Source organism: Melanotaenia boesemani, chromosome 16, assembly GCF_017639745.1.
Source record: "Melanotaenia boesemani isolate fMelBoe1 chromosome 16, fMelBoe1.pri, whole genome shotgun sequence".
NCBI classification, from domain to species: domain Eukaryota; kingdom Metazoa; phylum Chordata; class Actinopteri; order Atheriniformes; family Melanotaeniidae; genus Melanotaenia; species Melanotaenia boesemani.
In genome coordinates, this window is record NC_055697.1 from 31041198 (window position 1) to 31069009 (window position 27812).

The 27812-nt window shown below is 44.7% G+C and overlaps 1 protein-coding gene across 1 annotated transcript; it reads left to right on the forward strand.

Moving 5' to 3' along the window:
* Positions 1-5704: 5704 nt before the first annotated feature.
* LOC121655939 lies at positions 5705-9384 on the forward strand. Its single transcript, XM_042010880.1, has 2 exons — positions 5705-8177; positions 8709-9384. Exon 1 carries the CDS (start codon positions 6176-6178, stop codon positions 8147-8149), a length of 1974 nt encoding a protein of 657 aa, XP_041866814.1. The 5' UTR covers positions 5705-6175; the 3' UTR covers positions 8150-8177; positions 8709-9384.
* The last annotated feature ends 18428 nt before the right edge of the window (positions 9385-27812 follow it).

The following is a 27812-nucleotide window of genomic DNA, read 5'->3' on the forward strand; positions in this document are numbered from 1 at the left end:
TGCACCATATTAGGAAGTGAGGAACATTAAATTGATTTTGCTTTTCTGTTCCCAGGTCAAAAGGAATGTAATTATCTCTCATTTGAAATACTTGATTATGCTTTCCTTCTTGCCTTTGTGGAAACAGAAACGTGATAATCTCTCACTTGAAAGCAAGCTGGGCGTACAATAGTGTGATGACGATGAAAACTCACATGACCAATGCTCAATAAAGGGTACATGAAAATGTGAGAAATGGTCAAAAGCACAAATACCGTTTGTGGTGAGTGAAACTATACAGCACAGTCCACAAGGCTCTTTTCAAGCACACTCCTCCCCCCAAGGAGTATGCTTGAACAGCTAACGGCAGGTAATGGCTGTGTTTACAAATGTAAAGGTGCTAATTGTTGGCCATTGAATTGTTAATTTCAAACCGGGCAGCCTTTTGGTTGTACTCTGGGCATGGTAGAGGGATAAGAAATCTCTGGGTTTTCTAGTGTTAAACACTGGAAGCGCCGCCAGCGGTCTTTTGATGACCGCCAGTCACGCTACCATGCTTATAGTGTATTAAAAACTAAACGGCTGAACCTGGTATTTTAGGACTTTTATTATATAGTTGTTGTCTATAGTTTTACCTGCTTACTTGTTTGGAAAAGTAAACACATCAATATTTACGAGCAGTTTAGCACGTCTAAACTTCCACAGAGCCGCTCAGGGAGACTCTTTCTCAGCCAAACTGTCGTATATAACAAGGCTATGGAGTTGTAATAAATGGCCGCCCTACTCTGCTTCTGATTGGCTGTAAGATCACAAACCCTGTGTGATGATAGGCTGCTGGTTCCTGTCATTCCTACCAGCCTTTGCGCATGTGCCTGCTTCAGACAGCGGGCAGGCGGCTGTCCCACCACTGAGACACAGCTGTATGACGTTTTATCACGTTTTATCACTAGATCGCTATGAATAAAATCCAGGGACACTTCATTTCACAGTATAAACCATTTATTTACTTATCTACTTAGGATAAAAGCACTTTGAGGCCTAATTCAGAATATAGGTTGGGCTGGGTCCGGACTTTTGTGATCCCTGCTTTACACATTATCAGTATTATGTTATTTTTACCTGCCGATATTACGTTATGATTTTGTCAATATTCAGTTATGCAGCAGCTGTATCAACCCCCACTGTGAATAACTTACGTTGCAGTCAAATGACCGCTGGCAGTGCTCCTCGGGATGTTTAGAAAGCTCGCTGCTAGTGACATTCACCACTTAGCCAACTTGAGGAGGTTGTGCTTTGCCTCATAACACCATTAGCTACACATGTCGGCTTTTTTGATACATTTATTTGACGCCATTTTCAAATCAAATCATTTTTTAAATGTTGGCAAAAATGCAACAAATGAGCGACACAGCTCATTATAAACTGTTTAGAGAGCAGCAAGATCAAATCACTGCTCCTCCCCGTGGACAAAAGAGGGATTGCAGCTGTTTTTTTACTTGGGCTGCTTAGGGGCAGAGCCTCGCTGACGACGTCATTGCGGGGGATTACATTACCCCCACAGACCTGTGAAGGATCGGCCAAGGATCAGTCAAGGACCAGTCAAGGACCAGTCAAGAACCAGTCAAGGACCCATCATGGAAACAGGGGAACTTTTAAACCGCTACTACTGTAATACACATTTTATTTGGAGGTTCTCATTTCCTGAACATTCATTTTAAAATCTTGTTGAGTTTTTTATATTTCAGGTTATATAAGACGCATCGTTCTGTTTCTCCTTCTGGTGACACCTGCTTTGTGATTGTGACTGGAATTGCTGGTGTTGCATTTTGTTTTTGTTTTTTATTTTTATGTTTCTTTTAGTTTTCTATGTTGTGTATTCTAGTTTACTTTTTATTGGTTTTATTGGTTTACTTCCTGCATCTCGGTTATCTTGCTTCCTGTTTTATTCTGTAGAGCCTTCTCCTTTGTGTCAGCTGTAGAGCGGGGCTGCAGGTTTTCAATGTGTCCCTGCTCCAACACACCTGACTTTTGTTAAAGGGCCAAATAAAGAGTTCAGATTAAAAAAAATTGACTTTTCTTCGAAACAGGAGAAGCCAGACATGCACAGAGAGAACGTACAAACTCCACACAGAAAGAACCAGACAGTACGTTCAAAGCAGGAAACTTCTTGCTGTGAGGCAGCAGTGTGAACCACCAGACAGAACTACCACAAGGAATTACCAAACCTTCTTCCTTTTCATTAGGAAATATCTTTTGTTGCATAAACAAAGCACAACATTTGCAGTAAAATGGAAGATTTCTGGTTTAAGTAACAGCTTCCTGTTCATATCATGGTGCTCTAAGTTTTAGTCAAGTCTGTAATATTATCAGGCTGAAAACTTTATCTTTTATTATTATTATATTATTTGGCTACTGCAACATTTCTGTATTGTGTTGCAGCCTCTACACTCATTATTAAAGACTCAGCTTCAAGAATTCTATCATTAGATCACATGAATACTCATTTGTTTTCTCTTTATATGTAATTTGGAACTTTAATTATGTTATGTTTATTCTTTTGTGCAAATACATATGAAAAAAATACTCATTTTTTTTGTAAAAGTAAGCAGACAAAACAAAAAAGTTTGAAGTTTGGCAAAGTCAGAAATTCCTGAAAAGCTGTCTACAGCAGGGGTCACCAACTCTGGACCTGTTGGTCCAGGGTCCTGCAGGTTTTAGATGTTTCCCTGTTGTAACACACCGGACTCAAATGCAGCGGTTTCCTAACAATTCAAAGATCGTTAAGATCTGTACTAGTTTCTTAATTATCCATCAGTTTGAGTCGTTTCTAGGAAACACGTATTTCTCAGAAATCTTTTCTGCTGATTTGCTGTCGTTCTCATGTACTTTCAGTCATGTGTGAACATTTTTTGCAACTTCCTGAGAACATCAGATATAAATGATCAGAAACCGTTTCCTAACAACGATATTCGTGTCAGACATTAGATGTGAAGACAAAACGTCCACAGTAGAGGACTTTTTCACGTGTGGTCATCCAACATTCAAAGGTAAATATGACTTTATTTATAAATTTATTAGGCTACCAAACAGATAACAAACCTACAGAGAGACATGAACATTAATATATAAACTGAAACAAAGTGTGACTGGAGGTGCAAAGAACTCTGCAGTTTTATCAGTAATGTTAAATTTTATCTGGATTAGTTTTCTGTATTGAAGAACCCTGGCCTGCAGCTGTTATCTATTTCCTCTTTTTAACCCAAATATTTCCACTGTGGTGTATTTTTTCAGTGTGTGTGTGTCAGCCTGTACATCAAGGTTTTATGAATAGTGCTGAGCTATGATGGAAATATGATAAACATTGTGCTGTCACTTATGTTTGTCCACACATCGTCTGTCCTACGGCAGCTTTTACAAGGAAAAATGGAAGATTCCTACATGAACACCTCAAGTGACCAAAGCTACAATCACAGCAACTTCAGCTTCAACTCAGATCATGCACGCACAACACTCTTGGAAACTTTCAGCACTCCTGATGTCTGTCTGTTAATCCGTGATCAAAAGGGGAGAAGAACGGCTGCAGAGTGGGCGGGAGCAGACAGCCAGTAGTGCAACGTGATTGGTTGACTGGGATAATTGACTGACAGCTGAGGTAACAAATAGCAAGCAGCTAACTAGAAACAGAGAAGTCCATGAGGTAGAAAGACCTTTTTAACATCATGAAAACGTCTTCGATTACAGCTATGTTGATATAATCGTATATGTGGTGGACTGGATCATCATCACGGTACTGGACGTCCTTTGACTCTAGTGGCCATCGCTGCAGTTTATTCTCTGGTGTGTATCAGATTTTTTTTTTATTTTTTAAGTATAATACAGTATTCCTCTGTCCTGGTCCTCAGGGATCCCTGCCCTGCATGTTTTAGAAGTTTCCACACTTTAACACACCAGCTTGCAGAGAACTCGAAGAGCAGCTCAGTAAATCTGAATCAGATGTGCTGGAGTTGGAACCATCTAAAGCATGCAGGGCAGGGGTCCCTGAGGACCAGGACTGAGAAACACTGGTATAATTTGTGGAAGTATGAATGTATCAGAGCTGAGTTGAATAACAACAGGTGTAGCTCTGGTCAGCAGAATATTAATAGTATGACATTATAACATGATATCAAAATGATGTCAACCAGTCAGCCCTACAAGGCTGCATACCTGGGTACTGTGTGTCTGAAAATAGTGACAGGCAGGCTATATAAGCTTGGGAGAATGATTGTACGGGGTCTTTTGTCCTGAAGGGGTGTCCCCCTGGTCGGCCGAATAAAGGATCATTAAAGACCTCTGTCTGCAGACTCTTAATATCAGCAGCCCTTTTGATAAAGAATTTATCTACGACATTTGGCGAGCCAGCCAGTTAACCGCTGGGGCCGGGTGCCTGGACCGCTTCGACTCACCGCTCAAGGAGGTAAGCCCCATTTTAAATCCTTCTGGGTGAAGTGAGCCGAGGCGCAGGGCTGTCCTGGCTACAAGTTGAACTTAGTTATACAGCTGCTGTGTGACTCTGCTAGACAGATAAATTTGTGCGCACAAATGTAATTAGTTTATGAGGGCCTTACCAGAGGTAGCTGGGAGGAAGGTCAGTTTAAGGAGAAATAAAGTAGTTTTTGAGGAGCCCACCAGCCTAGTGGGAAGGGGCTCAGTTTAAGGAGATATTAAGTAGGCGGAGGACTCCACCAATTAGTGGGAGGGGGGTCAGTTTTAAGGTGTAACATTTCAGGGCCCTATCAAAACCTCGGCGTTACTGGACGCGGTCGCCCGGGAACTTTGAGAGGAGGGTCAGTATAGCGGCGAAAGTAAATTGGCAACAAAAATAGTAGTGAAAGTGAAGTAAAAGTGAAAATGATGTGAAGGCACCGATCGATCCGTTTTGAGTTCAAATTTAGTAAAGAGTTAAACACAGGGCCCGCAAGATTGCGAGCCATAGTCTGGTCTTGTACGGGGTCAGTTAAGTGGGTGTGAGTAGCTTATGACTAGGTTCATAGGAAAGCAAGGTGCAAAGATCGATCAAAAATCTGATCCTAAATTAAACAGAGCCAGTAGTGAAAGGTTTAAGCTCTGTTAACCCGGGAAATCTGCGTAAAAGGGGCTTAGCGCAGTACAGCTGTGAAAAACTTTGTTGCAACATTAAATAACGTACGTAGAAAAAAGGAAGGAAAAAAGGCTTTATAAACTGACTGTTGACATATTCCTTCTTTGGACTGCTCACTGGGAGCGAACTTGTGACTTTTAAACTGGTCTTGACTGTTAATTCCTCTCTGACTAATGATGATTTGTTCAGCTGTTAAAGTGTGTGTATGAAGCGGATAGGAATGGGTGTCTGAGTGAGCTGAAAATTGTCTTTTGACTGCTTTACCCCTCCAACGGAAAGAAAACTGATGTCTTCTATGAGAGGAAATAAGGGAAAAGTTTTAAACTGTGTTTTGACTGGTTTATTCTCCTCTGACTAATGGTGATTTGCTCAGCTGTTGAAGTGTGTGTATGATAGTGGGTGATGCACCGGACAGAAATGTGTGACTGACTGAGTGTGTGACTATTCCTTGATTGCCTTACCTGTCTCGCTGAAAGTAAACTTATGTCCATGTGTGAGAAGAATAAGAGAAAAAAAGCTTCAAAACTCTCTTTGGAGAGGAGAAAAGCTGAGGGTGAGCTTGTGTGTAAAAGTGTGGACTAAATGTGGAAAGGAATGCGTGACTGAGTGTAACTGGAGATTGGAGCAGCGCTGCAAGTAACTGTTGGAAGAAAGTTTGTGCATGAGACAGAGGCCTCTGTTTGAAGTGATACTGCATGCTGCATGTTGAAAAAATTAATCTGTATTGCAGTGCATAAGTTGACTCGTTCCCCAAACTCATAGTGGTCTGGTGAAATCTGACACTAAGCTACTTGCTAACGCGCATAGACACAAGCACTGACAAAAATAAAATAGTGCTCTGCTCTTGTGCAGCTACAAGGATGTAATCTGTACTATTATAACTGTTAAAATAAGACCGCTGAACTCTTTTGGTTTCCTTCCAACAGAACACGACTCCTCCCATTGGACCGACGCCTAGAAACAGGAAACGGAGCTGCGGCGCACCCAAGTGGTTTTCGTTTGAGTTGCATGATTATCATATTGTATTAAAAGCAGGGTTGATTAAATAGGATAACAATGAGCACGCCACAGGCTATTGTTGGCATTCGTCATCCCCATAGGATGAAAGAGATTCAACACATGTCTGAAAAATGGTGCAAAAGAACTAAAAATTTGATAAATCCATGGCCTGTTACAGGAAGCTTTGACCCACAGATTTGTGAATTAATGCAACATCGCATTGAAGATTACAAAGCTGAAAATAATTCTAAGAAACGACAAAAGAAACGACAGCTTGAATTGGAAATTTTAAACTTATTTAAAATTAGCAAGCCAATTAAACGAAATGTCAAAACGATTGTGTCTTTCACGGATAGTCCAGGGGAAACTGGAAACTGTACTAACGCCGAACTTTTTCCAAATTTAACAGGAACGATAAAATTTGATGGGGACTTTAATCTTGATGACCAGCAGAGCCTTCTAGGGGGACTGACTGATGCTGGCGTACCCGGAAATGTAAGTGATATCCAAAATAGGTTATCTGCTGCTTCAGGGCTCGCGGAGAAGGGACCTCCTACTGATGCATTGCCCCAACCAGACCCACCCAACTTCAAACAGCGGGGTGCGTCCTTACAGGGCACTGGGGAAGCACACGCCCAGGTAGGAAGGCATTCAACCTCTATACATTCTCCTCGAGAAAAACAGGAAACTCCTCCCCACATGACAATCCCAAAATACTGTAGTACACAGCGACGCCAGTCTGGAATCATTAACTGTTACCAGGATCGAACCGAACTGGCTCGGAAAGGTAAGACAGATGATAGCTTTTGGATGAACTTAGGACCACGTCAGCAAGATTTGCAACGTGAGTTGGGACGGAGCCAGATAGTTGAGATGGAACAGGAAATAGATGACTTAAATGAGGAGGTGGAGGGGGCGACTTCAGGAGGCGGAGTTTCCATGCCTGCATGCTTACAGAAACCCGGCACGTCCACAGGGGTCCCTAGAGACGAATATGATTTAAGATACAGACCTAACATCAGACCTCCTGACAGATTGAAAGGGGGGGAGTTCCCAATTCTGATACGGGGAACAAGGGCTGATTATCATCCTTTTTCAGCTCGGGACCTGACAGGTTTGGTCTCAGAGCTCCCTCAAATATCCGCAGGAGGAGGCAAGTGGATAAAGGCTTTGGAATCAAACACGGCTGGAACATTTCTTTCACTGGGTGACATCAAAGCTGTCCTCGCTCAGGTTTTGGGGTTGTCTAAAATGCAGCAGTTTTTCAGAGACAATGAACTGGACTGGATTTTGAGTGAAAGGGCAGATGGAACAGAATTAGCAGCCTATAAGGGGGTGATTTGGCAAGGAATACGCAAACAGTACCCTAATAAAATTGATGTTGATGCTTTGAAAGGGGAACCTCTGAAGGACGACCAGAACCCAGCAGCATACATCGATACACAGTTAAAAAGGTGGCGTCAAGAGTCTCAGAAAGATGTGGAAAATGATCCTATTTTGCTCACTCTTTTCAGAAATGCAGTCATCGATTCAATGCCAAAGGATGTCAGCAGACGTTTGGAGGATGTCGTTGGTCTAACATCTATGCCAGCGCAACAGTTCCGTGATCATGTGGTTCATGCAGTAACCCGATACAGGAAAGACCTAACTAAGACTTCTGAACAGGACCTCCAGATTCAAAGGAAGCTGGCACAGATGCAACTAAATGATTTGCAAGGCAAGCTGAAAGAAAAGGTTCAAGCTGTTGTGTTCACAGATCCAGGTGCGGGACGGACTGCTGGAGTTCCTGAGTCAACACAGGCCGCTAGGGGTCCCCAGCCGTTCCGTCCTTCATACTCAAGGCTTGGTACTCCCTCGTCTGGGGCGTGGCAGGGATCCCTCCGCTGCTGGTATTGTGGAATGTTTGGACATTTTGCTAAGGCTTGCCCACGGCTTATGCCCCTCCCAGCAGGTGGTCCTGGAAGAAACGGAGGCTTCCCTAGAAGAGGTGGACCCCTGGGTGGCCCACGACCAAGACCCTCTCAGTTTTAGGGGGGTCCCGAGGATCCTGCGGGTAAAGGTTCGTACCCATTGATTATGCATACACGCACTGACCCCATGATAAATGTCCAAATTGAGGATCGACAGGTCCAAATGATGATTGACACGGGGGCGACTCATTCATGCATACAGGGATCCCTTGCCAAGAACCTTCCCATGTCAAACAACTTTGTGAAGACAGTAGGATTCTCGGGAAAAAGTCAATTGGTTCCTATTACTGCTCCCGTAAAAATGAAAGTAGGTAATGATGAAATTAAAATACCCATTTTGGTCTCGGACCAAACTCCTGTCAATCTGTTAGGAAGAGATGCACTTTGTAAACTCGGGCTCAAAATTTTATGTTCCCCTTTGGGAATATATGTGGAAAGTTGTGGATTAAACTTACAAATGAATGCCCAAGCAGAACCAGCAAATGTTTATTGGCTGGGGAGCATAGAGGGGCCTCTGGGTTCGGAGTTGGAAAAATGGAAGGCATGCATAAAGGCCTGGGCCCCGGAAGGTTCTCCACCAAAATTACCTCCTCACTGTACAATGTTCTTTGATCCATCAGCCAGCTCAACCTTTCAGGATAAGTGGGAAAAGGAGACGGATGGAGTGATGGTTAAAATACAGGCTCCATATATCCTGATTGGAGGCCAAGGCGCAGCATTAAAGGTAAACCGGAACACCTTTATTGATAAATGGTACTGTGTTACTCAATCCTTACCACACATTACACTGTTGGTAAACCCAGGATACCATTCAAGGGACCTCGGTCCGATGGTAAGAACTGCAGAGCATTTAACATGGAACAGTACAGAGAACCCATTAATCTCTCTTTCAGAGGATGGCTCAATGTTAAGAATTAGGTGTGATCTGTCATTACAAGCAACACCTCAGATGGTGGTGCTACCAGGGAAAAACATAATGATGACATGCAAAACCAACCCCCTTGGATTTAACAGTGATCTGGAAACTGATATTTTAACACAGGTTCCGGACCAACTGTGGTCCAGACATGAGACGGATGTGGGACTGGCAGTTTCAGCCAGCCCAGTTACTGTCAAATTAAAACCAGGTGCAGTTTTACCTTGGCGGCCACAGTACAAACTTAATCCCGCAGATGAAGAAGGGATTGGAATCTTAATTGATGGTTTTTTAAAAGTAGGAGTGCTGATTGAGATTTCTAGTCCTTGTAACACCCCAATTCTTGCAGTTCTAAAAGCAGATAAATCAAAGTACCGACTGGTCCATGATCTAAGGGCAATCAATGCCATTCTTGAAGATGTCGCTGCAGACTTCGCAAATCCTCACACACTGTTGAATGCCATCCCCACTAAAGCTAAGTTTTTTACAGTAGTGGATCTTTGTTCAGCATTTTTCAGTATCCCTCTGGCAGAAGAGTCACGATATCTGTTTTCGTTTACCTTTAGAGGTCGACAATACAGCTACGCCAGAATGCCCCAGGGACTGACAAGCAGCCCCGCGTGGTTTGATCGTGTGGTGAGTCAGGATCTACAGGAGCTGGATTTGAGCGGCGTCCTAATCCGGTATGTAGACGATATATTGATTTGTTCAGACACCATTGAAGATTGTCAGCGCGACTCGATCAAAGTACTGCAGAGACTGGCAGAATGTGGACACAAAGCTTCTCGGACAAAACTGCAATTCTGCCAGCCTCAGGTGGAATTCCTTGGCAGAGTAATCTCCCATGGAACAATAGCTCTGTTTCCTGACCACCTCAAAGGCATAAGTCGAGCACCGCGTCCACAGACATGCGCGCAACTAATGACCTTTTTAGGTATCACAGGATTCAGCGCGGAGTGGTTGGAGGACTACGCAGTAAAGACGGCGCCGCTCAGGGAACTCCTGAAGTCCTCTGAAGTCAAGACTTTAAAGAAGTCTTTGGAGTGGACCACAGAGGCACTGTTGGCTTTTGATGTGCTCAAGCAGGAACTGCAAAATGCCCCAGCGCTAAAAATGCCAGAATATGACAAACTTTTCTATCTCTACGTTTCAAACAGATGCAACATGTACGCAACGGCTGTATTGGCACAAGACTCATGTGCTGGTGGAAGGAAACAACCCATCGCTTACTACAGTGCAAGGTTGGACGACGTAGCACGAGGGTGGCCCCCCTGCTACCAGGGCCTCGCAGCTGTTCACATGGCGTATGAAAAGGCGTCTGCAATAACTAAGTCATATCCTGTGGTTATTTACACCCATCATAAAATCACAGAGTTGATCAATCACAGCAAACTTGTTCTGACAACAGCACGTTGCCTTCAGTATCTACCATTGCTCACCTATCCAGATGTAACAATTAAGAGATGTGAGACCACAAATCCTGCTAATATGTTACCTTTTGAATTTGAAGGTGATACACACGAGTGCGTCACTGAGACCACGAGGTACACAAAACTGAGACCGGACTTGGAATCTGGGCCGTTGGACGACGCACAGGTCACGTACTATGTGGATGGGTCATGCTTTCGAGACCACATGGGAACTCACGCAGGCTACGCCGTGGTGCAACAAAAGGAAGGGACGTTCGTAACAGTAAAAGCTGAAAAATGTTTACAACCTTGCTCTGCACAATTAGCTGAATTGTATGGACTTACTGCAGCTTGTGAACTTGCTAAAGACTCCTCTGCTAATATTTACACAGATTCAGCATACGCTCACGGAGTCTGTCACCTGTTTGGAGCAGTTTGGAAACTGCGCGGCTTTCAAAAATCAGATGGTAAACCTGTTCGGCATGGGAAACAGATTATGAAGTTGATCTCGGCCATGATGCTTCCACATCGATTGGCCATTATCAAGTGTCCTGCTCATCGAAAAGACAACTCCATCACCACAATGGGAAACAATGCGGCAGACGAAGCTGCAAAGCACGCTTCAGGTTGCAAGGTCGCCGTCTTGGCCCCAGCTGTGGAGTTGGAACCATCTGTCACACCTGATGATATCACATTAATGCAAGCGCGTGCTAGCGCGAGTGAACAAAACATGTGGGAAAAAAGGGGTGCTACAAAAGATGGGCGAGGGTTATGGCGGTCACATACCGGCCTGATCGTCGCTCCAATCTCACTTTTGTCTCTTTTAATTCCAGAGTGTCACAAACCAGACCACTGTGGGCGAGATGAGGTGATACATCGAATACAACAACAGGGTTATTGGGCGCCGTACCTGCAGGCACTGGTGACGGATGCGCTTAATCGGTGCGAGATATGCTCGCAAAATAACATTCGAAAAGGTATTGTCACCCCCACAGCGCGAATTCCTGTCCCGGAAGGCCCGTTTCGTCATCTGATTTTAGATTTTGTGGACATGTTGGTCCCGGTACACGGTAAGCGCTACCTTTTGGTGGTTTTTGATCATTTCAGTCGTTGGGTGGAGGCCACTCCGTCGAAGGACATGGGGGCGGGAACGGTTGTGAAGTTCCTGGTCCGTGAGGTAATCCCTAGGTTTGGCTTACCATCCATCCTTTCATCAGACTCGGGACCAGCGTTTATTAACAAGGTCTATGAGGGCGTTCTGCGCCAGCTCGGAATCAAGGTCCGGCACGGAAGTATCTACACTCCCTCCAGCCAGGGAGGGGTGGAACGAGTGAATGGCACACTTAAAGCAAAAATTAATAAGATTTGTGCATGTACTGGGTTGCGGTGGCATGACGCATTACCGCTGGCCCTAATGAGTTACCGCATGCAAGCTCATCGGGTCACACATTTGTCTCCTCATGAAATGTTAACAGGTCGCCCTATGCCGGGTCCGCAGTTTCGGGGTCCTTTCAAAGGACCCCCACTGGAGCAGTTGGAGAAGGAGCTGCACAGTTATATGAAACAGTTGTCTGCTATCCATAAAGCGATTTATTTTCAGGAAAAAGCGAACGAGCCAAAACCAGTCTCTGTGACATCTGGTCCAGTGGTGCCCGGGGATAAGGTGTACATTAAGGAGTTTCGAAGAAAGTGGAACACTCCTAGACGCCGAGGTCCTTACACGGTGGTCCGTGCCACACCGACTGCGGTCCAGGTCGAAGGGAGCGTCGCTTGGCATCATCTGAACCATTGTTCGTTGGCACCTACGACCAACAACTGCAAAACGGGCCCTGGGGACTGGTCGGACTGTACAGCGTTCTCAAATAACCAGTCCCCCAAAAGGGGAAGTATCGCCTCGCATGCATCTGACGAAGATAGTCCTGTCAGGGCAGATTCAGAGTTCCCGCCCGATGATGTTGAGGTTGACATTCCTTTGGTTTCTTCTTCTGGGCGAGACAGGGATCTCGGCAGGGACAATTCAACCAATCCGGACCCGAAGCAACAGTCACCACGTCGTCCCATCACCAGGGCCTTCTCAAGGAAACAGAGGGGCAACTGCGCAACGAGGGAGCGACCTCAGTGACCAAGGGGAGTACGACTCACATGCCAAATGTCATTATCAGTCAGGTCTCTTGCCGGCATGCACCCGCACACATCTACACACTACCCGTGACTCAGTATTTCAGACAGATGTTGCCCTTTTGGCACAACATAGGCGGAAAGTAAGATCAATTAAGGAACTAGATGTAGAGGGCCATAACATTCCAGTGAATCCTGGGGTGGATGATAAAAGCGGTGCTCAGGGAGGTGAGGTTTTGGGGTCCAGGCTAGAACCTCTGGGCTCAGACTTAAGTGTTTATGTTACCACAGCTGCTACTGCCAAGCAATGGGGAGTTCACTTTGTAAAGGAGGGGCCCACTCCCCCTCTAGCTGTGGTTCCGGCCCTGGAGCCGGATAAGGTTGGTCTTGAAGCAATCATTACTCCACGCCCACAGGCAGGAATAGGTAACCATCAGTCAGTACCAGGAGGACTGGGGTATGAACACTTAGCACGTATAACATCCTTAATGGTTGACCAGGTATGGGCTGCTGCTTGGAACACACTGGAAGGTCTATTGGAGATTGGGAAGGTTGTAAGTTCTTACCAGACCACAGTTAACACCCCTGTTGTGAATAAAGTTGCTTTTACACCTGAACCGCAGCCCACCGTGGTTGCTGATGGCCAACCAGACAGTGGGGTGGTTGAGTCATTCACTCTTCCCCCTCTAGGGTTAGATACTTTGGTAGATAGTTATCATGATAAAACATTAGAGGGGGGGGAGGATGTAAAGGGGCAACCGGAAGTACGAGGGTTTAGACCTAGTGAAGATTACTTATGGAAGGAAGCGATGGCCAACACTTGGTATCGCTGGGCTTGGCTGTCAGTAAAGGAAATGACTTCGGAGGAATGCATATGGTGCTCAAAGGCGCCTGGAGCCCCTCCGGTTGTTATCCCAGACAAGTACAACTCTTGGGAGTGTGCCCAGGAACAACGCCGGGTGTGTAAAGAGGAAGCGTTCAAGTCTACAACAACGAATGCTTTCTTTGGGCTCCCGATGTGTGGTATAAAGTGTAGATTACTTTATGGGGCCCAGAGGATGCATGGTTATTTAAATAAATATAGGGGTTACAAAATTCAGGAATTGTGTGAACCTTACCAGGTGGCAAATACCGCCATGTCCCCTCCCACGGTCTACGAGGTGGACTATAACGCCGCATACGAGTGTTTTGCCAGCGGAGGATTTCTCCAGCAAAATGGAATAATGGTGGGGAACACGACGGTAAGATGTAATGTCACATGGGTATTATCATGGTTCCCAGAGTCTGGTATGACTCCGCTCTTCATAACAAAAGCAGTATGGTTTGAAAACCCGGAGCCCCTACATCAGGACTGTCAGAATATGTCAATCACGGTTCCAACCCTATTTTGGTTCGGAGACCAATCACATGCGGTCGCTGATAGCTTCTGGTTATGTGGAAATAATCTGCTACGAAGCACCCTACCCCCCTCTTGGGTGGGGTTGTGTGCTACTGTTCGCTTAAAGATGCCAGCTATGGTGGTATACAATGGTGTAAATAATATTCTTAACCTGAAGCATGACAAGGGCGCGCTGCGTAGAAGTAGGCGTCAGGTCTCAGGTTCTCATGGGGTATATCGGGATGCAATTGGAATTGCTAAAGGGATTCCTGTGGAATTTTCGGCCAGGAATGAAGTAGTGGCCGGCATAGAATCTATACTACCATGGATAACTGTGAATAAAAATGTTAACTGGATAAATTATATCTATTATAATCAACAGCGGTTGTTCAACCACACCATCGAGGGACTGAGTGCACTAGGAGAACAGCTGCATGAGACTAGCAGACTCGCACTTCAGAACAGGCAAGCACTAGATTGGCTTCTGGCAGATAAGGGTGGAATATGTCAAATGTTCGGGGAAGACTGTTGTACTTTTATTCCAGCTAACACAGCGCCAGATGGTTCTTTTACCTCTGCCATGGAAGAAATAATACGGGTGGGGAGAGAGGTGCGAGAGCATGCTGGGAAGAGCGACTGGTCTCTTGATTGGTTGGACCAGTTAATGGCTGACTGGAAAAATGTATTGATAAAGGTGGGAGTTGGGTCAGCTTTGGTTCTGATCCTTCTTTTCTTGTTTGGCATGTGCATCGTTCCCGCCCTGAGGAGAGCATGGAGTACGAGTCTCAAGAAACAGACATCCTTCATCATGGCTGCCCAATTGGTCCGTACTGAGTTGGACCTGTGACGTCTCAAGAGAACTACAGTCGGTTGGACAAAAGGGGCAGCAGCCTGTAACGGAAGGCTGGTGACCCAATGCTCCTGTCTGCCTCCGGACTGGAAAAAGACTCTATCTTGTGTTATTCACGTGTGAATTTTGTAGTTGAAAATCTTCTGTAATAGCTTATCCTTGTGAAAACGGATTGTAATGTGTTTTCTTGTTGTGTGTGTATGGTTACTTTCTGTCATAGTACTTAGAAGGTCTCTTGCAGGGGTTCGCTGGCCTACCCGTGCCTGAGTGTCAAGTGAGATCAAAAAGTTACCGGTGCTCGCCCAACAGGGGGGGCACGGGGGAATTTTTTTCTCCCTTCGGGGTTTTTTTTCGCCCTCGTACGGGAGGTTCAGATTGGCTCCTATGTTATGCTTGAGACCTGCGTGTGTGGACAAGTGTGCTTAAAAAAGGTTTCCCTATTGTAAGTTTCAGAGTATCGTCTTAGGGCCGATTACTCTGAAATATTTGAAAGGGGGAAATGTGGAAGTATGAATGTATCAGAGCTGAGTTGAATAACAACAGGTGTAGCTCTGGTCAGCAGAATATTAATAGTATGACATTATAACATGATATCAAAATGATGTCAACCAGTCAGCCCTACAAGGCTGCATACCTGGGTACTGTGTGTCTGAAAATAGTGACAGGCAGGCTATATAAGCTTGGGAGAAGGATTGTACGGGGTCTTTTGTCCTGAAGGGGTGTCCCCCTGGTCGGCCGAATAAAGGATCATTAAAGACCTCTGTCTGCAGACTCTTAATATCAGCAGCCCTTTTGATAAAGAATTTATCTACGACAAATTAATGTGTTGTTAACAGTGTTGTGCATGCACAAGTTCAAAAGAACGCTTTCATGAAATGAGTTTGTTTCCACAGAACTTTGAACTGAACAAAACTTATTCGGAATAAGAATGAGAACCCATTCAGATTATTAAGGATCAAGGAATCTTTATTATCCTGTGAGGGTAATTTGTTGTACAGCAAGCAGTAAAAACAGTCAGCGCACAGTCACACAAACAACAATAAATATCTAAAATGACTATGATATATAGACATAGACTTAATATAACAGATGGACGGAGCCTCCTTGACGTCACCCGTAGGTTTCTGAAGAGATGAATGTCCCAATGTCGCCGTCTTGGCAGCGTCACGTGTGTCGTCATTCCAAAATAAAAAAATAAAAAATTCCAAAAATGGGCAAAGAGAGGGGGACTGTAAAGGTGGGGGTGGATGATTGACACTCATCAAACTCCGATCTGCCTGTAGCTAAAAGCTAACAGAGCTAACTGAGCTAACCCGGAGCTAACAGTAGCTAACTGAGCTAATGGAGGTAGGTGGACTAAAGCTAAGGCGCGCTGTTAGCCGCTAAAAACTACGGTTGTGCTGCACTCTCCCTTCATGCCACAGATATTGGATACCTATCAATCAAAAGGGCACGCCCCTAATAATGCCGAATTTCAAGATTAAATAACATCCAAACGGATGAGTTAGAAAAAAACTTCACCATCCTCAAAGTTGTCATGAAAGTAAACTTGATCTATTAATCCTAAAATGGATTTTTGTACCAGGCTTTAAACATGTTTATTTCTGCTGTGAATTTGGTCTTTTTAACATGGGAGTCTATAGGGATTTGCTCTGTTTTGGAGCCAGCCCCTAGTGGATGAGGAGTGAACTGCAATTTTTTGCACTTCCACATAGGTTTCACGCTTTATCTACAGAGGTCGCCAGTTGTTTATAGATACAGAAAAAAAAAGAAAAAAAAACCTGAAAAATTGAAAAATAGAGCTATTTATTCAGCTTATTCAACAGGGCAATGGCTGCAGGGAAAAAAGAATATTTCTGCCCATTAGTCTTGCTTCTTGGTAGGATATACCTGCGCCCTGATGGAAGTAGCAGGAACTCATGAGCCAAGGGGTGACTTTAAACCGTAAGGATAGTAAATCAGAACAGCCGGCTTACATCGAGTGAGGGTTGTTCTCGCAGACTATTAGATATGAGCACAATGTCCACCTCAGACTTCAGCTACAACTCCCCCCTCTGTCATCTGCACAAGTTCTCTGATGACTCTGTCATTGTTGGCTGAGTCAGAGGGGAGCGAGCAGGAGTACAGGAGGGGTCAGTACTGATTTTGTGAACTGGTGTGAACAAAAAACCATCTTCTTCTAAATACCAGCAAGACCAAGGAGTTTGTAGTTGATTTCCACAGCTAAGTCTTTGGTGAATTTCAGTGAGTATGAGGTTGTACAGCTGGAGGGAAGGAAACCCACACGTTAGTTGTAGGAAACTTCTCCCGGAGAGCGAGCCAACCCACCGGTAGCAGTAGGCCCCAGGAGCCCCCACAGGGTAGACGAGCTGGGGACAGGTGTCTCCTTGTCCAGGACCCAATGATTGCAGCCAAAGAGCCGCTGCCTCCCTGAAAAACACCCACCCGCCACACACTAGGGGGTGCGACAGGTGCAGCAAGTAAGCCCAAACCCACCATCGACCCAGGCTGCCCCCCAAAAGGTATCTGGCCAGACTGGCCATGCTAATAAGTCTTTGCACACCTCAAGCCAGAATATCTGTGCACCACAGAGCATACATGTAGTCATCAGGTTTGTTATCTGTGCCCTGTGGGCAGATGTTTGTTGGTACAAGACCCATCTGGAACATTCTTTTTCCTGTATGTGTTATGTAAAGAATTTTATATTGTATAAGTTGTAAATTAGGATGTTTAATCATTGTGAAGGAGTTTAAACATATTTGTGACCAGATATGGTCACAAATGCAATGTTTTGTGGTAACTAGAGTCAGATTTCCATTTTAAGGACATTTTGGACATTAATTTTTACATTTTTATTTTAATTTGAGTGTGCTGAAATTAAGAAACTCTTACCCTAATATGAAGTTGCAAGATCTTACTTTACTTAAAAAGTTGAACTGTTGATATTCCTGCTGATTCCATATTGTGCAGCGAGTATGTCAAATGGTATAAACATTTAGTTTACACCATTTTGAGATTTCCTGTAACCTACTGACCCCTTTTTTATTTTATTTAACAAGGAAAAACCTGATCCAGTTTAAGAATCTCCTTTACAAACGTGTCCTAGCAAAACATAATAATGGAAGTTGGGTAGATCTAGTCCTGTGATGTTTCTAGTTTTCTGTAGTTTTTAAGCTAAAACGTGGTGGTTTGTTCTCCCAAAAAATTTAAAGATGTAAGAGTCTAATGACTTAAACAACGCAGAGGATGTTTTTATGGGTATCATGGAGAGGAGATCATTTATTTTCAGTAAAATCATTTTAATCGTGGCATCTCTTGCCGTGAGTGAAATGTGAAGGGAGTTCCACCGTGTGAGATCGTCCTCCATAGATTAGTAATCTGGTGTAACCTTGTGGGTGTAAAGACACGTTTAGCACATTAATAAAACTTGCAGACAGTGAAGGGAAAGTGGACAACCCTGTCTGGTGCCTCTCTGCAGACTGAAGCATGGACAAGTTTGATCAGTTGTCCTCACACAGGCTTTGGTAGAGCTATATATAATATTTTTATCCAGTTCATAAATGATGATCAAAATCTGAATTTGTGTAAAGTTGTTAATCAAAATTTCCAGTTTACACTTTTTCCTTATCTAATTAAATAGTTATTGTTTCCACGTTCTTCATGGTGGAGTAGTCTGTGTGTTAGTGGAAGATTCTGTACCCTTTATGAAACCTGTTCGGTTGGGATGTATAATACAGAGGGTTATCTTTTCTAATCGTCTAGTGTCACGGGTTGAGGGAGAGGTGAAGACCAGAATGAAGGCTGACAAAGAGGCAGACTGGTGCAGAAGTTGATGTTTTAATAACACAAACTAAACTAGACTACACAGACTAAACTAAACGAGACATGAAGATTTCAATCAGTTAGCAGAAAATAAATGAAACCAAGGATTATATAAACACAGAGGTGAACTAACAGGTGAAGCAAATTAAACCACAAATACAAACGAACAGGAAGAAGAAAGCAAAACAGAATTCACAAGGGGGAAAACTCAATAAAATAAACAGGAAAACAGAACTTAACATGACAGGACTACAAAACCTTAAACCAAAACCCGCAGATCATGACAGAAGGAGCTTTGCTGATTGATTAGAGATCTACATGTATGGTAGCGATAGCTGGATAACAGCGTGGGGTCTTTGTGCAGCTTTAACTGGAGGCTGATGTTCATATTTGGTGGTAGTTTATTATTTTCCTTAATTTCTGATATAATCTTATGAAACGTCGGTGCCAGTGTATTCTAAAATTCTTTACAGACCCATTTGGGTCTGGAGCTTTATTACTGGGCATGTCCTGGAGGGCTTCATGGAGTTCTCCTACTGAGAGGTGAATCTAAAGCCATAACCTGCTCATGATGTAATGTTGGGAGGCTGATGTTACTGAGAAATTGGTCAGTTTTGTTGTCTGGTGGGTTGATTTGTGGTGTGTATCATGGGTGCCCTGCGATGGACTGGTGACCTGTCCAGGTGTACCTGCCTCTCGCCGGTTAATTGCTGGGATAGGCTCCAGCTTCCCCGCGACCCTTCATGGACAAAGTGGTACAGATAATAAATGATCATGGGTGATGTTCCCTGATGAGTCTATAATAGTGGCTAGAGTTGTTTTTTTTTACGTATTTTTAACTGATTAGCTAAATATTTCCCAGACTTGTTAGCATGTTCAGAGTTCTCCAAGCGACGTCTTTGCACTTGGAACTGTTTTCTAATCAATTATTTCATTTAACTCCAGCTTAGCCTTTCTTATTCTTTTTAATATATGTTCATTTGGGAGACACCGTGAGCATCCTCTAGTGATTTAATTTTAAGTTCTAACTTTTTCTTATAAGATGAAAAACCTCTTATTTTGCTATCTACAACTGTGCTGTTAAAAGTGAAATGTACTTTTCTATTTAAAAGGATGGCTACGCCTCTGTCTGGAGTTATAACAGGCTGACAACACGAGGAAATTGAGCTGTTCTGAGTACATCTGCTGATGTTGTAGCCAAACGTGTCTCTGCCTGTAGATCTTCTAACCTATTAAAGAGTTGTAACCTCTTTTCCCTGGAACCAGCTCCATGTACGTTCCAGGTGACAAATATTAATGCGCTCATGCTTGAATTATCAGGGGTTGTGTGTGTGTACATGCGCGCGTATGTAAACCTTGCTGAGTGCGTGTGTGTCCTGTCTAATTGTGTGCTGAATGTCTGTGTGTGTTGGTGTGTGTTATCTGGGTGTGTGTAGATGTACTGTCTGTGTTAAAGGTGGGATATGTTAGAAAGGCATTACAGGTGCTGTGGATGTTTACATTAAAGAAACTAGTAGTATAACAAGTTGGGGTGAAGTGAACAGAAAACGGAGATGACCAGACGTCAGCCGCCCTCCATGAGTCTCTTTTCAGTTTGAAATAGAATCTTTCGTGGCTCCATGACCTCCCAGGAGAACTGGTCATTAAAGCTAAAGTCTGTTCCCTTCAGCTCTGCCGCAGAGCTTCACCTGCTCTTTCTGTTTAAAACGCTCGAACTTTGCTACGATGGGTCAACCGCTGGCAGGTTTCCTAGATCTCATCCGGATGACCCGGTGAACTGTGTTGAGATCTCTCACGCTGCATACCTGCAAGTCTGTAAAAGTTTCTCTGTTCTTCTTGTCTTCTCGGAGTCGAGTCATTCCCTCAGTGAGAGATTTTATAGACTCCTTGAGGGTGGCGTTCTCCGTAGCTCCTGTATCCATCGAAGGCTAAATTCCAACGACTCAGCACTTGGAACTGCTTGTTTTTAAACTTCGACGAGGGACAAACGTGCATCTAGACCTGATGAGCACGAGTCAATAACAGAACATCTGCTGTCGCTTCTCGCTGGAGAAAACGCTCCGGGTGACTTTTCCTCTCTGGATTATGTGGAAGCTTTGGATGTTGCTGGAGTGGTCTGTTCATAACACTCATCAATAAATTCCTTCAGGTGGTCCAATTCTTCGTTTTGTTTGTGTTTGCGTTTGTGAAGGATAGATAATTGTTAAGCAAAGCAAAGATCAGCTTTCCAGTAGTTGGTATTTACTGGCACAGTTTCTATGAATGATGAAAATGTTTGATCAGTAAGTCGCCATGTTGGATTTTGTCTCACGTGTTCTTGTGATATTACAGCATCACTTACCAGTCTCCTGACTTACCTGACGGCTGATTTTATTATAACCGGTGGGAACTGAACTGTGAACTCGTTCATGAGAAGAATGAACTTGCACAACACTGGTTGTTCCTACAGTGTTCTGTTGTAAAGGATCGACTTCAGCTCAGTGCTGAACTCATCCACACATTAGATTATTGCAGAGATAAACTTTCCACTTGTAATTTGTGGGCAGAAACATTTAGTTGGACTGAGGATCAGAAAATGTTTCAAGCTTATTTATTTACATTTATCAATGTTTTCCTGCAGGCACAAAAAGACCACGTTGCTCCAGTTTACATCATCAACCTTCTGCTTTCTGATCTGGTTCAGCTCTGCTGTATGACTGCATGGAAGGCTGGAGAGTTTCATGACATCTTCTCTTACGTCTACAGTTATGGTCTGATGGCCAGTGCTGGATTCATGGTGTGCATCTCCCTGGAAAGGTAAGATTCAAGATTCAAGATTTTTATTGTTATTATGCAAACATAACAAAGATTTCTCTCTGCTTCATTGTATGTAGCTGTGGAGGGTTGAGTGCATTTGTGCGAGTACTATGTGTGTGTGTGTGTGTGTGTGTGTGTGTGTGTGTGTGTGTGTGTGTGTGTGTGTGTGTGTGTGTGTGTGTGTGTGTTATAAAGGGTTATAAGTGTTGAACTACAGTAGGGCTATTGCTTTCACAGCTCTGGGGAAGAAGCTGTAACTGATGTCTTGTTTATACTACAACACTAAGGAGCTGTTCCCACGACGCCGGATTGCAGTAAAACCGTAAAAGTATGTTAGCAAACCACCGAAACCATCCCCACGAAGCCAGGGATTAGCCTCCATGAAACCGACCATGTCTGAAGCCAGGTACCAAAGTGGATCGGTTTGAGTCCTCTACTATCTGCGGTACTGTGCACACAGCGTAAACGCACCACTAGAGGAAAAGACGTCAATGTGACGAACATGCAGCGATTCCCAATCCACCCTTCCTCAAGTTTTTTATGCTTTGTACTCCAGAGTTTTTTGAAGAAGAAGCTCGACTTCTTCATTAGTCTAAAGAAATGTTTCTCTTTTGCCTCGCAGTGAATCCTCAGCTATCTTCTCTTCTCTGCTTCCAGTGTGTACTTTCTGCAACATGCAGTAAGCCTTTCTCTGTGCATGTGTTGTTTTGCTCTTGCTACTCTTTAGCGCCCCCCACAGCCTTGTAGTATGTACTACAGCAGTGTTGTGGGGATGTTGAAAACTTTCTCCTAGTTTTCGCCACCATTTTCACACCTGAACCGGCTTTGGTGCCATGTGGACAGCCTGAGACAGTAAAAGTTGTGTTGCGTTCTGGCCTCTTGTCTCCGTAGCAGGGGTGCACGTCAGGTCTGGCAGACGTGCACATCGAGCCTCCGCGGACCTACGCAGCACCCATGGCGGTGCTGCTGTAACCGACCTTATGCAGACGCCACATGAAAATTACACACACGTGTGTGTCGTTGCAAAGTTTCACTGCCCCCTAGAGGCCTGGCATGTGCACATCGTTTGTGGTCCTCTTTGTGCTTTTCCTGCACATAGTTTTCATTCTGCTGGTGTGTAAATGCTTTTTTATTTTTTCAGAAACACTAAATAAAATTATTTCTGTGGTACGTGAAAACAGTGTTGTGTAAACAGGACCTGAGTCTTTTTGTGGTGGTTTTAATGTTCCTGCACCACTTTCCTGATGGAAGTCCGCAAACTTCACCACCATGTTGGTGGGGGGATGGTGGAGCAGTGTTGGGTGAAGAGGGTGGGGAGGGCAGGGCTGAGCACACAACCCTGCAGCATTCCAGCGTTGAGGATCAGTGGTGAAGATGTTGACTTCCCTATCTTCACCACCTGAGGCCTGTTGGTGAGGAAGTCTCTGATCCAGATGCAGAGTGATGCTGACAGACCCAGATGTGGAGTTTCAGGGCCAGCACACCCGGGAGAACGGTGTCAAAGGAGAACGAGATTTATTGTAGTAGGTTTGTCTTCTACCCTCATTACACCAGGTTTCTGTTCCTGATTACCTCACATCCCCCCTGTTTGTTCATTAGCTCTCAGAGTAAATTATCCTCATCTCCTGTGTTCAACCACGAGTTAATAGTTTGTTTTTGTCAGTTTCAGGCAGTCAGTATGTTCATCCTGTTTATTTACTAAGTTTAGTTTTTCCTAGTTTAAGTTTAGTGCCTTTGGGGTCCTTCCTCACAAATGGTGATGCTATTTTTTCATTAACATTAAACTATAATATTTCTGATGCTCTTCATCAGCTGTGTATCTGTGTCCATGTTTCATTGCAGGTATTTGATGATCACTCAGCCGCTGTGGTACAGATTCAGACGAAACATCAAGACGTCTGTGGCTGTTTGTGTCGTGGTCTGGATCCTGCCTCTTGTTTATGTTCTCCCTTTTTATTTCAATGTTGATTTTCAGCTCAGAGAAGCCATATTTGCAGTCTACTTCCTCCTCCCCTTCCCCCTGTTCATCTTCTGCCTGGTTGGGACCATTAAAGCCCTGTCTGCAGCTTGCAGTGTCCCTGCTGATGAAAAACGAAGAATTGTGGCCATTCTGGTTGTGTTGCTGCTTATTTACACACTGCTGTTCCTCCCCAGTATTATGTGGTCCCTGGCAGAAAAGGCTAGAAATAACCAGATTTTTCATGTCACATCTTTTACCTTACTTTATATCAATCCTCTTACAGACCTGATGTTGTACATTTTCATCAGGAAAGGGGTCGTAGACAAGCTTTTGGCCTCTTTGTCTTGTTGTAAAATATCAAGCGATCAGCAGATGATCAGCATGAGTAATGACATGTCAGCTTCATATAGTCAGACTTTGTAGATTTTACAACTTTAATTCCAAAAAAAGTTTGGATGTTGTATAAAATGTAAATAAATAAACAGAATGCAATGATTTGTGAATCTTATAAACTTGCATTTGGAGCATTTCAGAGAAGTAGAGACTCTCAGATGTAAAAATGGACACAGGTTCACCAATCTGAGACAAACTGCATCAAACAGTTGTGGAACAATTTAAAAAAAAATTCCTCAGTGGAACATTGTGAAGACTTTGAAGATCCCACAATCTACAGAGTATAATATCAAAAGATTCTGAGAATCAGGAGGAATCTCTGTTCACAAAGGGGTAAGACCAACGGTCAAAATTGGGTGCTGGTTACTTTGGGTAACTGGAGTTGCAGTAAAAGTACTACAAAAACAAATAACAAAACAAAAAAAAAACGTGAATGTGAACATGAATTCAGCACCATTGACTGCTCAGAAATTGTGTCGATATACAGTGGACTGTGAAGCCACAAGTTAGTTTAGTGCATTATATTGCATATTAACTGTACATTGCTCAAGTGCATCTCTTGAACGACTAAACTTGAGGGGTTAAAAACTCAGATGAAGTGTGTAAAACTGTACTTATAATACATTTTTGTCTGTTAACCTGTTTGCAAGTGTGATTGTAGTGTTGCTAAAAATTGTATTGCTATTTGTATTCTCCCAAATTGCATGAGATTGAACATGTAATGATTAACTTTGAACATACTATTGCTAAATAAAATATTATATATCATTGTAGCTTATCTACCTACAGGAAACAGCTATGCCGTTTTTTTTTAACCTGTCCTGCATCATAGCAGCAAAATGATAATCGGTAAGGCTCCTCTGATTCATTTATTTATTTATTTACTTTGAATCACGGAATCTATGTAATCTTGCTGGACCTGACCGGAGGGGACAGAAAAGTAAATAGAATAAAAAAATAGCAAAAAGAGCAAAAGGGAAAGAAGAAAGGAGACAAACAGATCACAGACAGAAGGAAACGACCCTTCAATCCACACCATCACCAGACAACAAACTGTTACACCTGTACATGAACACACCAGAACATTTCCTACAACTTTTACAAAAAACAAAAACAAACCCACACACACACAAAACAAAAAACAAACAGAGCTGCTAGTTATTAAGAGTTTTTAAATAATAACCAAATCAAAAAGACATATCATGAGAGTAGCACAACAGCGACCAGATACTAACTCACAGGAAAAATAAAAAGATGAATTTTCTCTTAGTATAAAAACCCACTGGACAACTCAGTGACTGTGTCAGCATGCAGAGCATGAGGAATAAGGAGTGATCAGTGATGAAGAGTGATGAGTAAGATTGTTCAAATGCGACCACGCCTCTACGGAGGTCAGAGGCAGACCAGGGCAGCCCAGAGACCCGGGCCCTCAGCAGCAGCCCCAGAGCATTAACCCAAGTTACCCCACCATGAAGACGACTCCAGCCCCAACCGAAGGGTGGCAGAGGAGAGCCCCAGCAAGATCTTGGGGCACAGGTCCGAGTGGGCTAAAATTGGCAGCGGCCAGCCCCACCAGGGACCGGCCACCCAGGGCAGCCCAGGCGAAGGGCCCCAGGAGCCCAGAGGCGGTTGGCCCACCCCCCAAAGGCAAAGCACCATGCCTAGGAGGACCAGCCCCCCCCGGACAACCACCCGGCGTAGGCCAGAACACACCTCGATGTTCCATCTGCACACCCCGGCAACCAGGGTGCCATCAACCCCCTCCCCCCACCCCCCACCTACTCCAATCTGCACCCCATATATCCCCACACTCACACCCTCCCCTGTGCCGTACCCACAAGCACTCACCATCACACAGTCACGTCACGCATAACCCACCCACCATGCCCCGTGGGTGACACCCCAGGTGGACCAGAGGACTCCCCCTCGACCCAGCACCCACAGAGCCAACAGCCCACCAGTGCAGCCACCCGGCCCCTGGCAACCACCTCCCCCTGCTCGCCCCCGGCCACACCCAGAGGGAACAGGGGTGTGAGGGGTCCCCATTACCCTCTCCCTCCCCGCTCCTGACTGTTTATGTAGTGTGTGTTGTTTGCAATTAAAATTGAGGGGCAGTGACTGCAGTGAGCAGGGAGCCGGGCCACCTAAGCGGCCCCATCCGACATGCACTGCATGACATGCCCCCCAGGTGTTTTTTGTGGGTTGTGTTTCGGTGTCTAGGTGCAATTAAAACTGAGAGGCGAGTCGCCATGGGGTGCATTCAAGGAGACCACTAAATGGACCCCTCCACCCCCCTGCCCGCATACTCTGAATTGGGAAATAAACATCAAAATCAATCCAACACATGTGATTACCAGCGAAAGTTGTTCATCTCAGTATGTTAAAAATGGCTGTTCTTATACACTTTTATGATACACTTGCTGCTCATTATTTAGTGTAGATTTTTCTTAAATAGAACAGTTTAGTGGTTAAGCTAAGTTTTATCTGTTGTCTGTTAATTGAAACGGTGATGGTTAAATAAATAAGTTCATGATAAAACCTTGTTGATGTGTCATCCTTATAAACTAATCACATCCTCATCACGGTTCTTTAAGAAAGAAATGAAAATAGAAAGTTTTAAGAGAAAATGTTTCAGAAAATTATCAAGTTTTCTATGTGTCACAGTCTTGGGCTGAGGTTGAGTTTTCCCAGCTGCCTCTCAATGCATCTTTCCTCAAGCCCTGATTGCTGATGCTCTCCAGACCAAAACAACAGAGACCCCTCGACAAAGTTCAGGGGGAGCCACCTGGAGGCTGAATAGATGGCAGGATCAGGTCAGGAGGCCGGCCGGGGGGCCGGACGGACCGGGGCAGGACCTCTGGAGGACGACCAGGAGAACGCGCAGACAGTAGGTTCTCAGGCGGACGGGCAGGCTTGGACCGGCGCTCTGGAGGACAGGCAGGCTGGATCACCAGAGGCGGAGCAGGCTTGGACCAGAGCTCTAGAGGACAGGCGGACCAGATCTCTGGCGGCGGACGGGAAGACTGGATCTCTGGGTCGTGTACCAGTAGCAGGTAAGGGGCGTCTCGACCTGACACCCCCTCGGGAAAAGGGACTCGAGCTGTGAACAACAATGGGACCGACACAGGGGAAGAAGATCTGGACACCGTCGTGGGATGCCGAAGACCTGGGCAGGACCTCGGAGCAGGAGTCGGATGCTGCGGCGCAGGGCAGGACCTCGGAGCAGGCGTGGGGTGCTGAGGCACTGGAGCTGGAGGCGACACCCGTGACAGTGAAGCCGATGGCATCACTCGAGACGTGGACCGTGGAGCTGGTTTCGACCTCCGAGACGCGGCCCACCCCAGTGGTTTTGGGCTAATCGCCAATCTGGTTACCCAGAACGGCGACCGCTCTGGATAATCCAGCTGCTCAGGCTCCGTGTCCAGTCCAAGGAGCATTCCCACCAGCTCACTTGAAGTCATTATCTCGAGGGGCCGCCGCCCCTGGAGCCTGGACCTTGTGGGTGGAGGATCAGAAAACCACAGGTCTGGCTCCCCCACTGTAGGGAACCAGTCAGCAACCTCAGAACCATAATAATTAAACCAAGCCATCAAACCTGCTGGGTCCAGTTGTGGTCGGATCCTACTGTCATGAATGGCGGGCGTCGGAGGAGGTGAGGACCCAATTGCAGGCAGGAGGCAGAATTGGTGCAGGTAAAAAGGGTTTATTTCCAAAACAGAACAAACAGAAACCAGAGGGAACAGGCATCCATGAATGGTGAATGATGAGGATCCGACAAGGAACAACAGAAAACCAGGGGTACTTATACACTGAGGGAGTAACAAGACACAGGTGAAGTGGATGACTAATCAGACCAGGTGAACTAACGAGGCAGGAACAGAAAACCACAGAACACAAGGGAAAAGTAACATAACCAGAAACCCAAAAACATAAACGGTGACAACGTCTGCATGAGAAGAACTAACATGGACCTTAACCAATCACTTAAGATGAGTCCTGCTGACTCCTGATGATCTTCTCCAAAACAGGGGAAGTGAGAAAAAGGCTGTACAGTAGTTTTTCCTTCTTTTCTATGTGAATGA

Coding starts and splice junctions, on each gene's coding strand:
- LOC121655939 (XM_042010880.1), top strand. CDS start 6,176: ATGAGCACGCCACAGGCTATTGTTGGCATTCGTCATCCCCATAGGATG.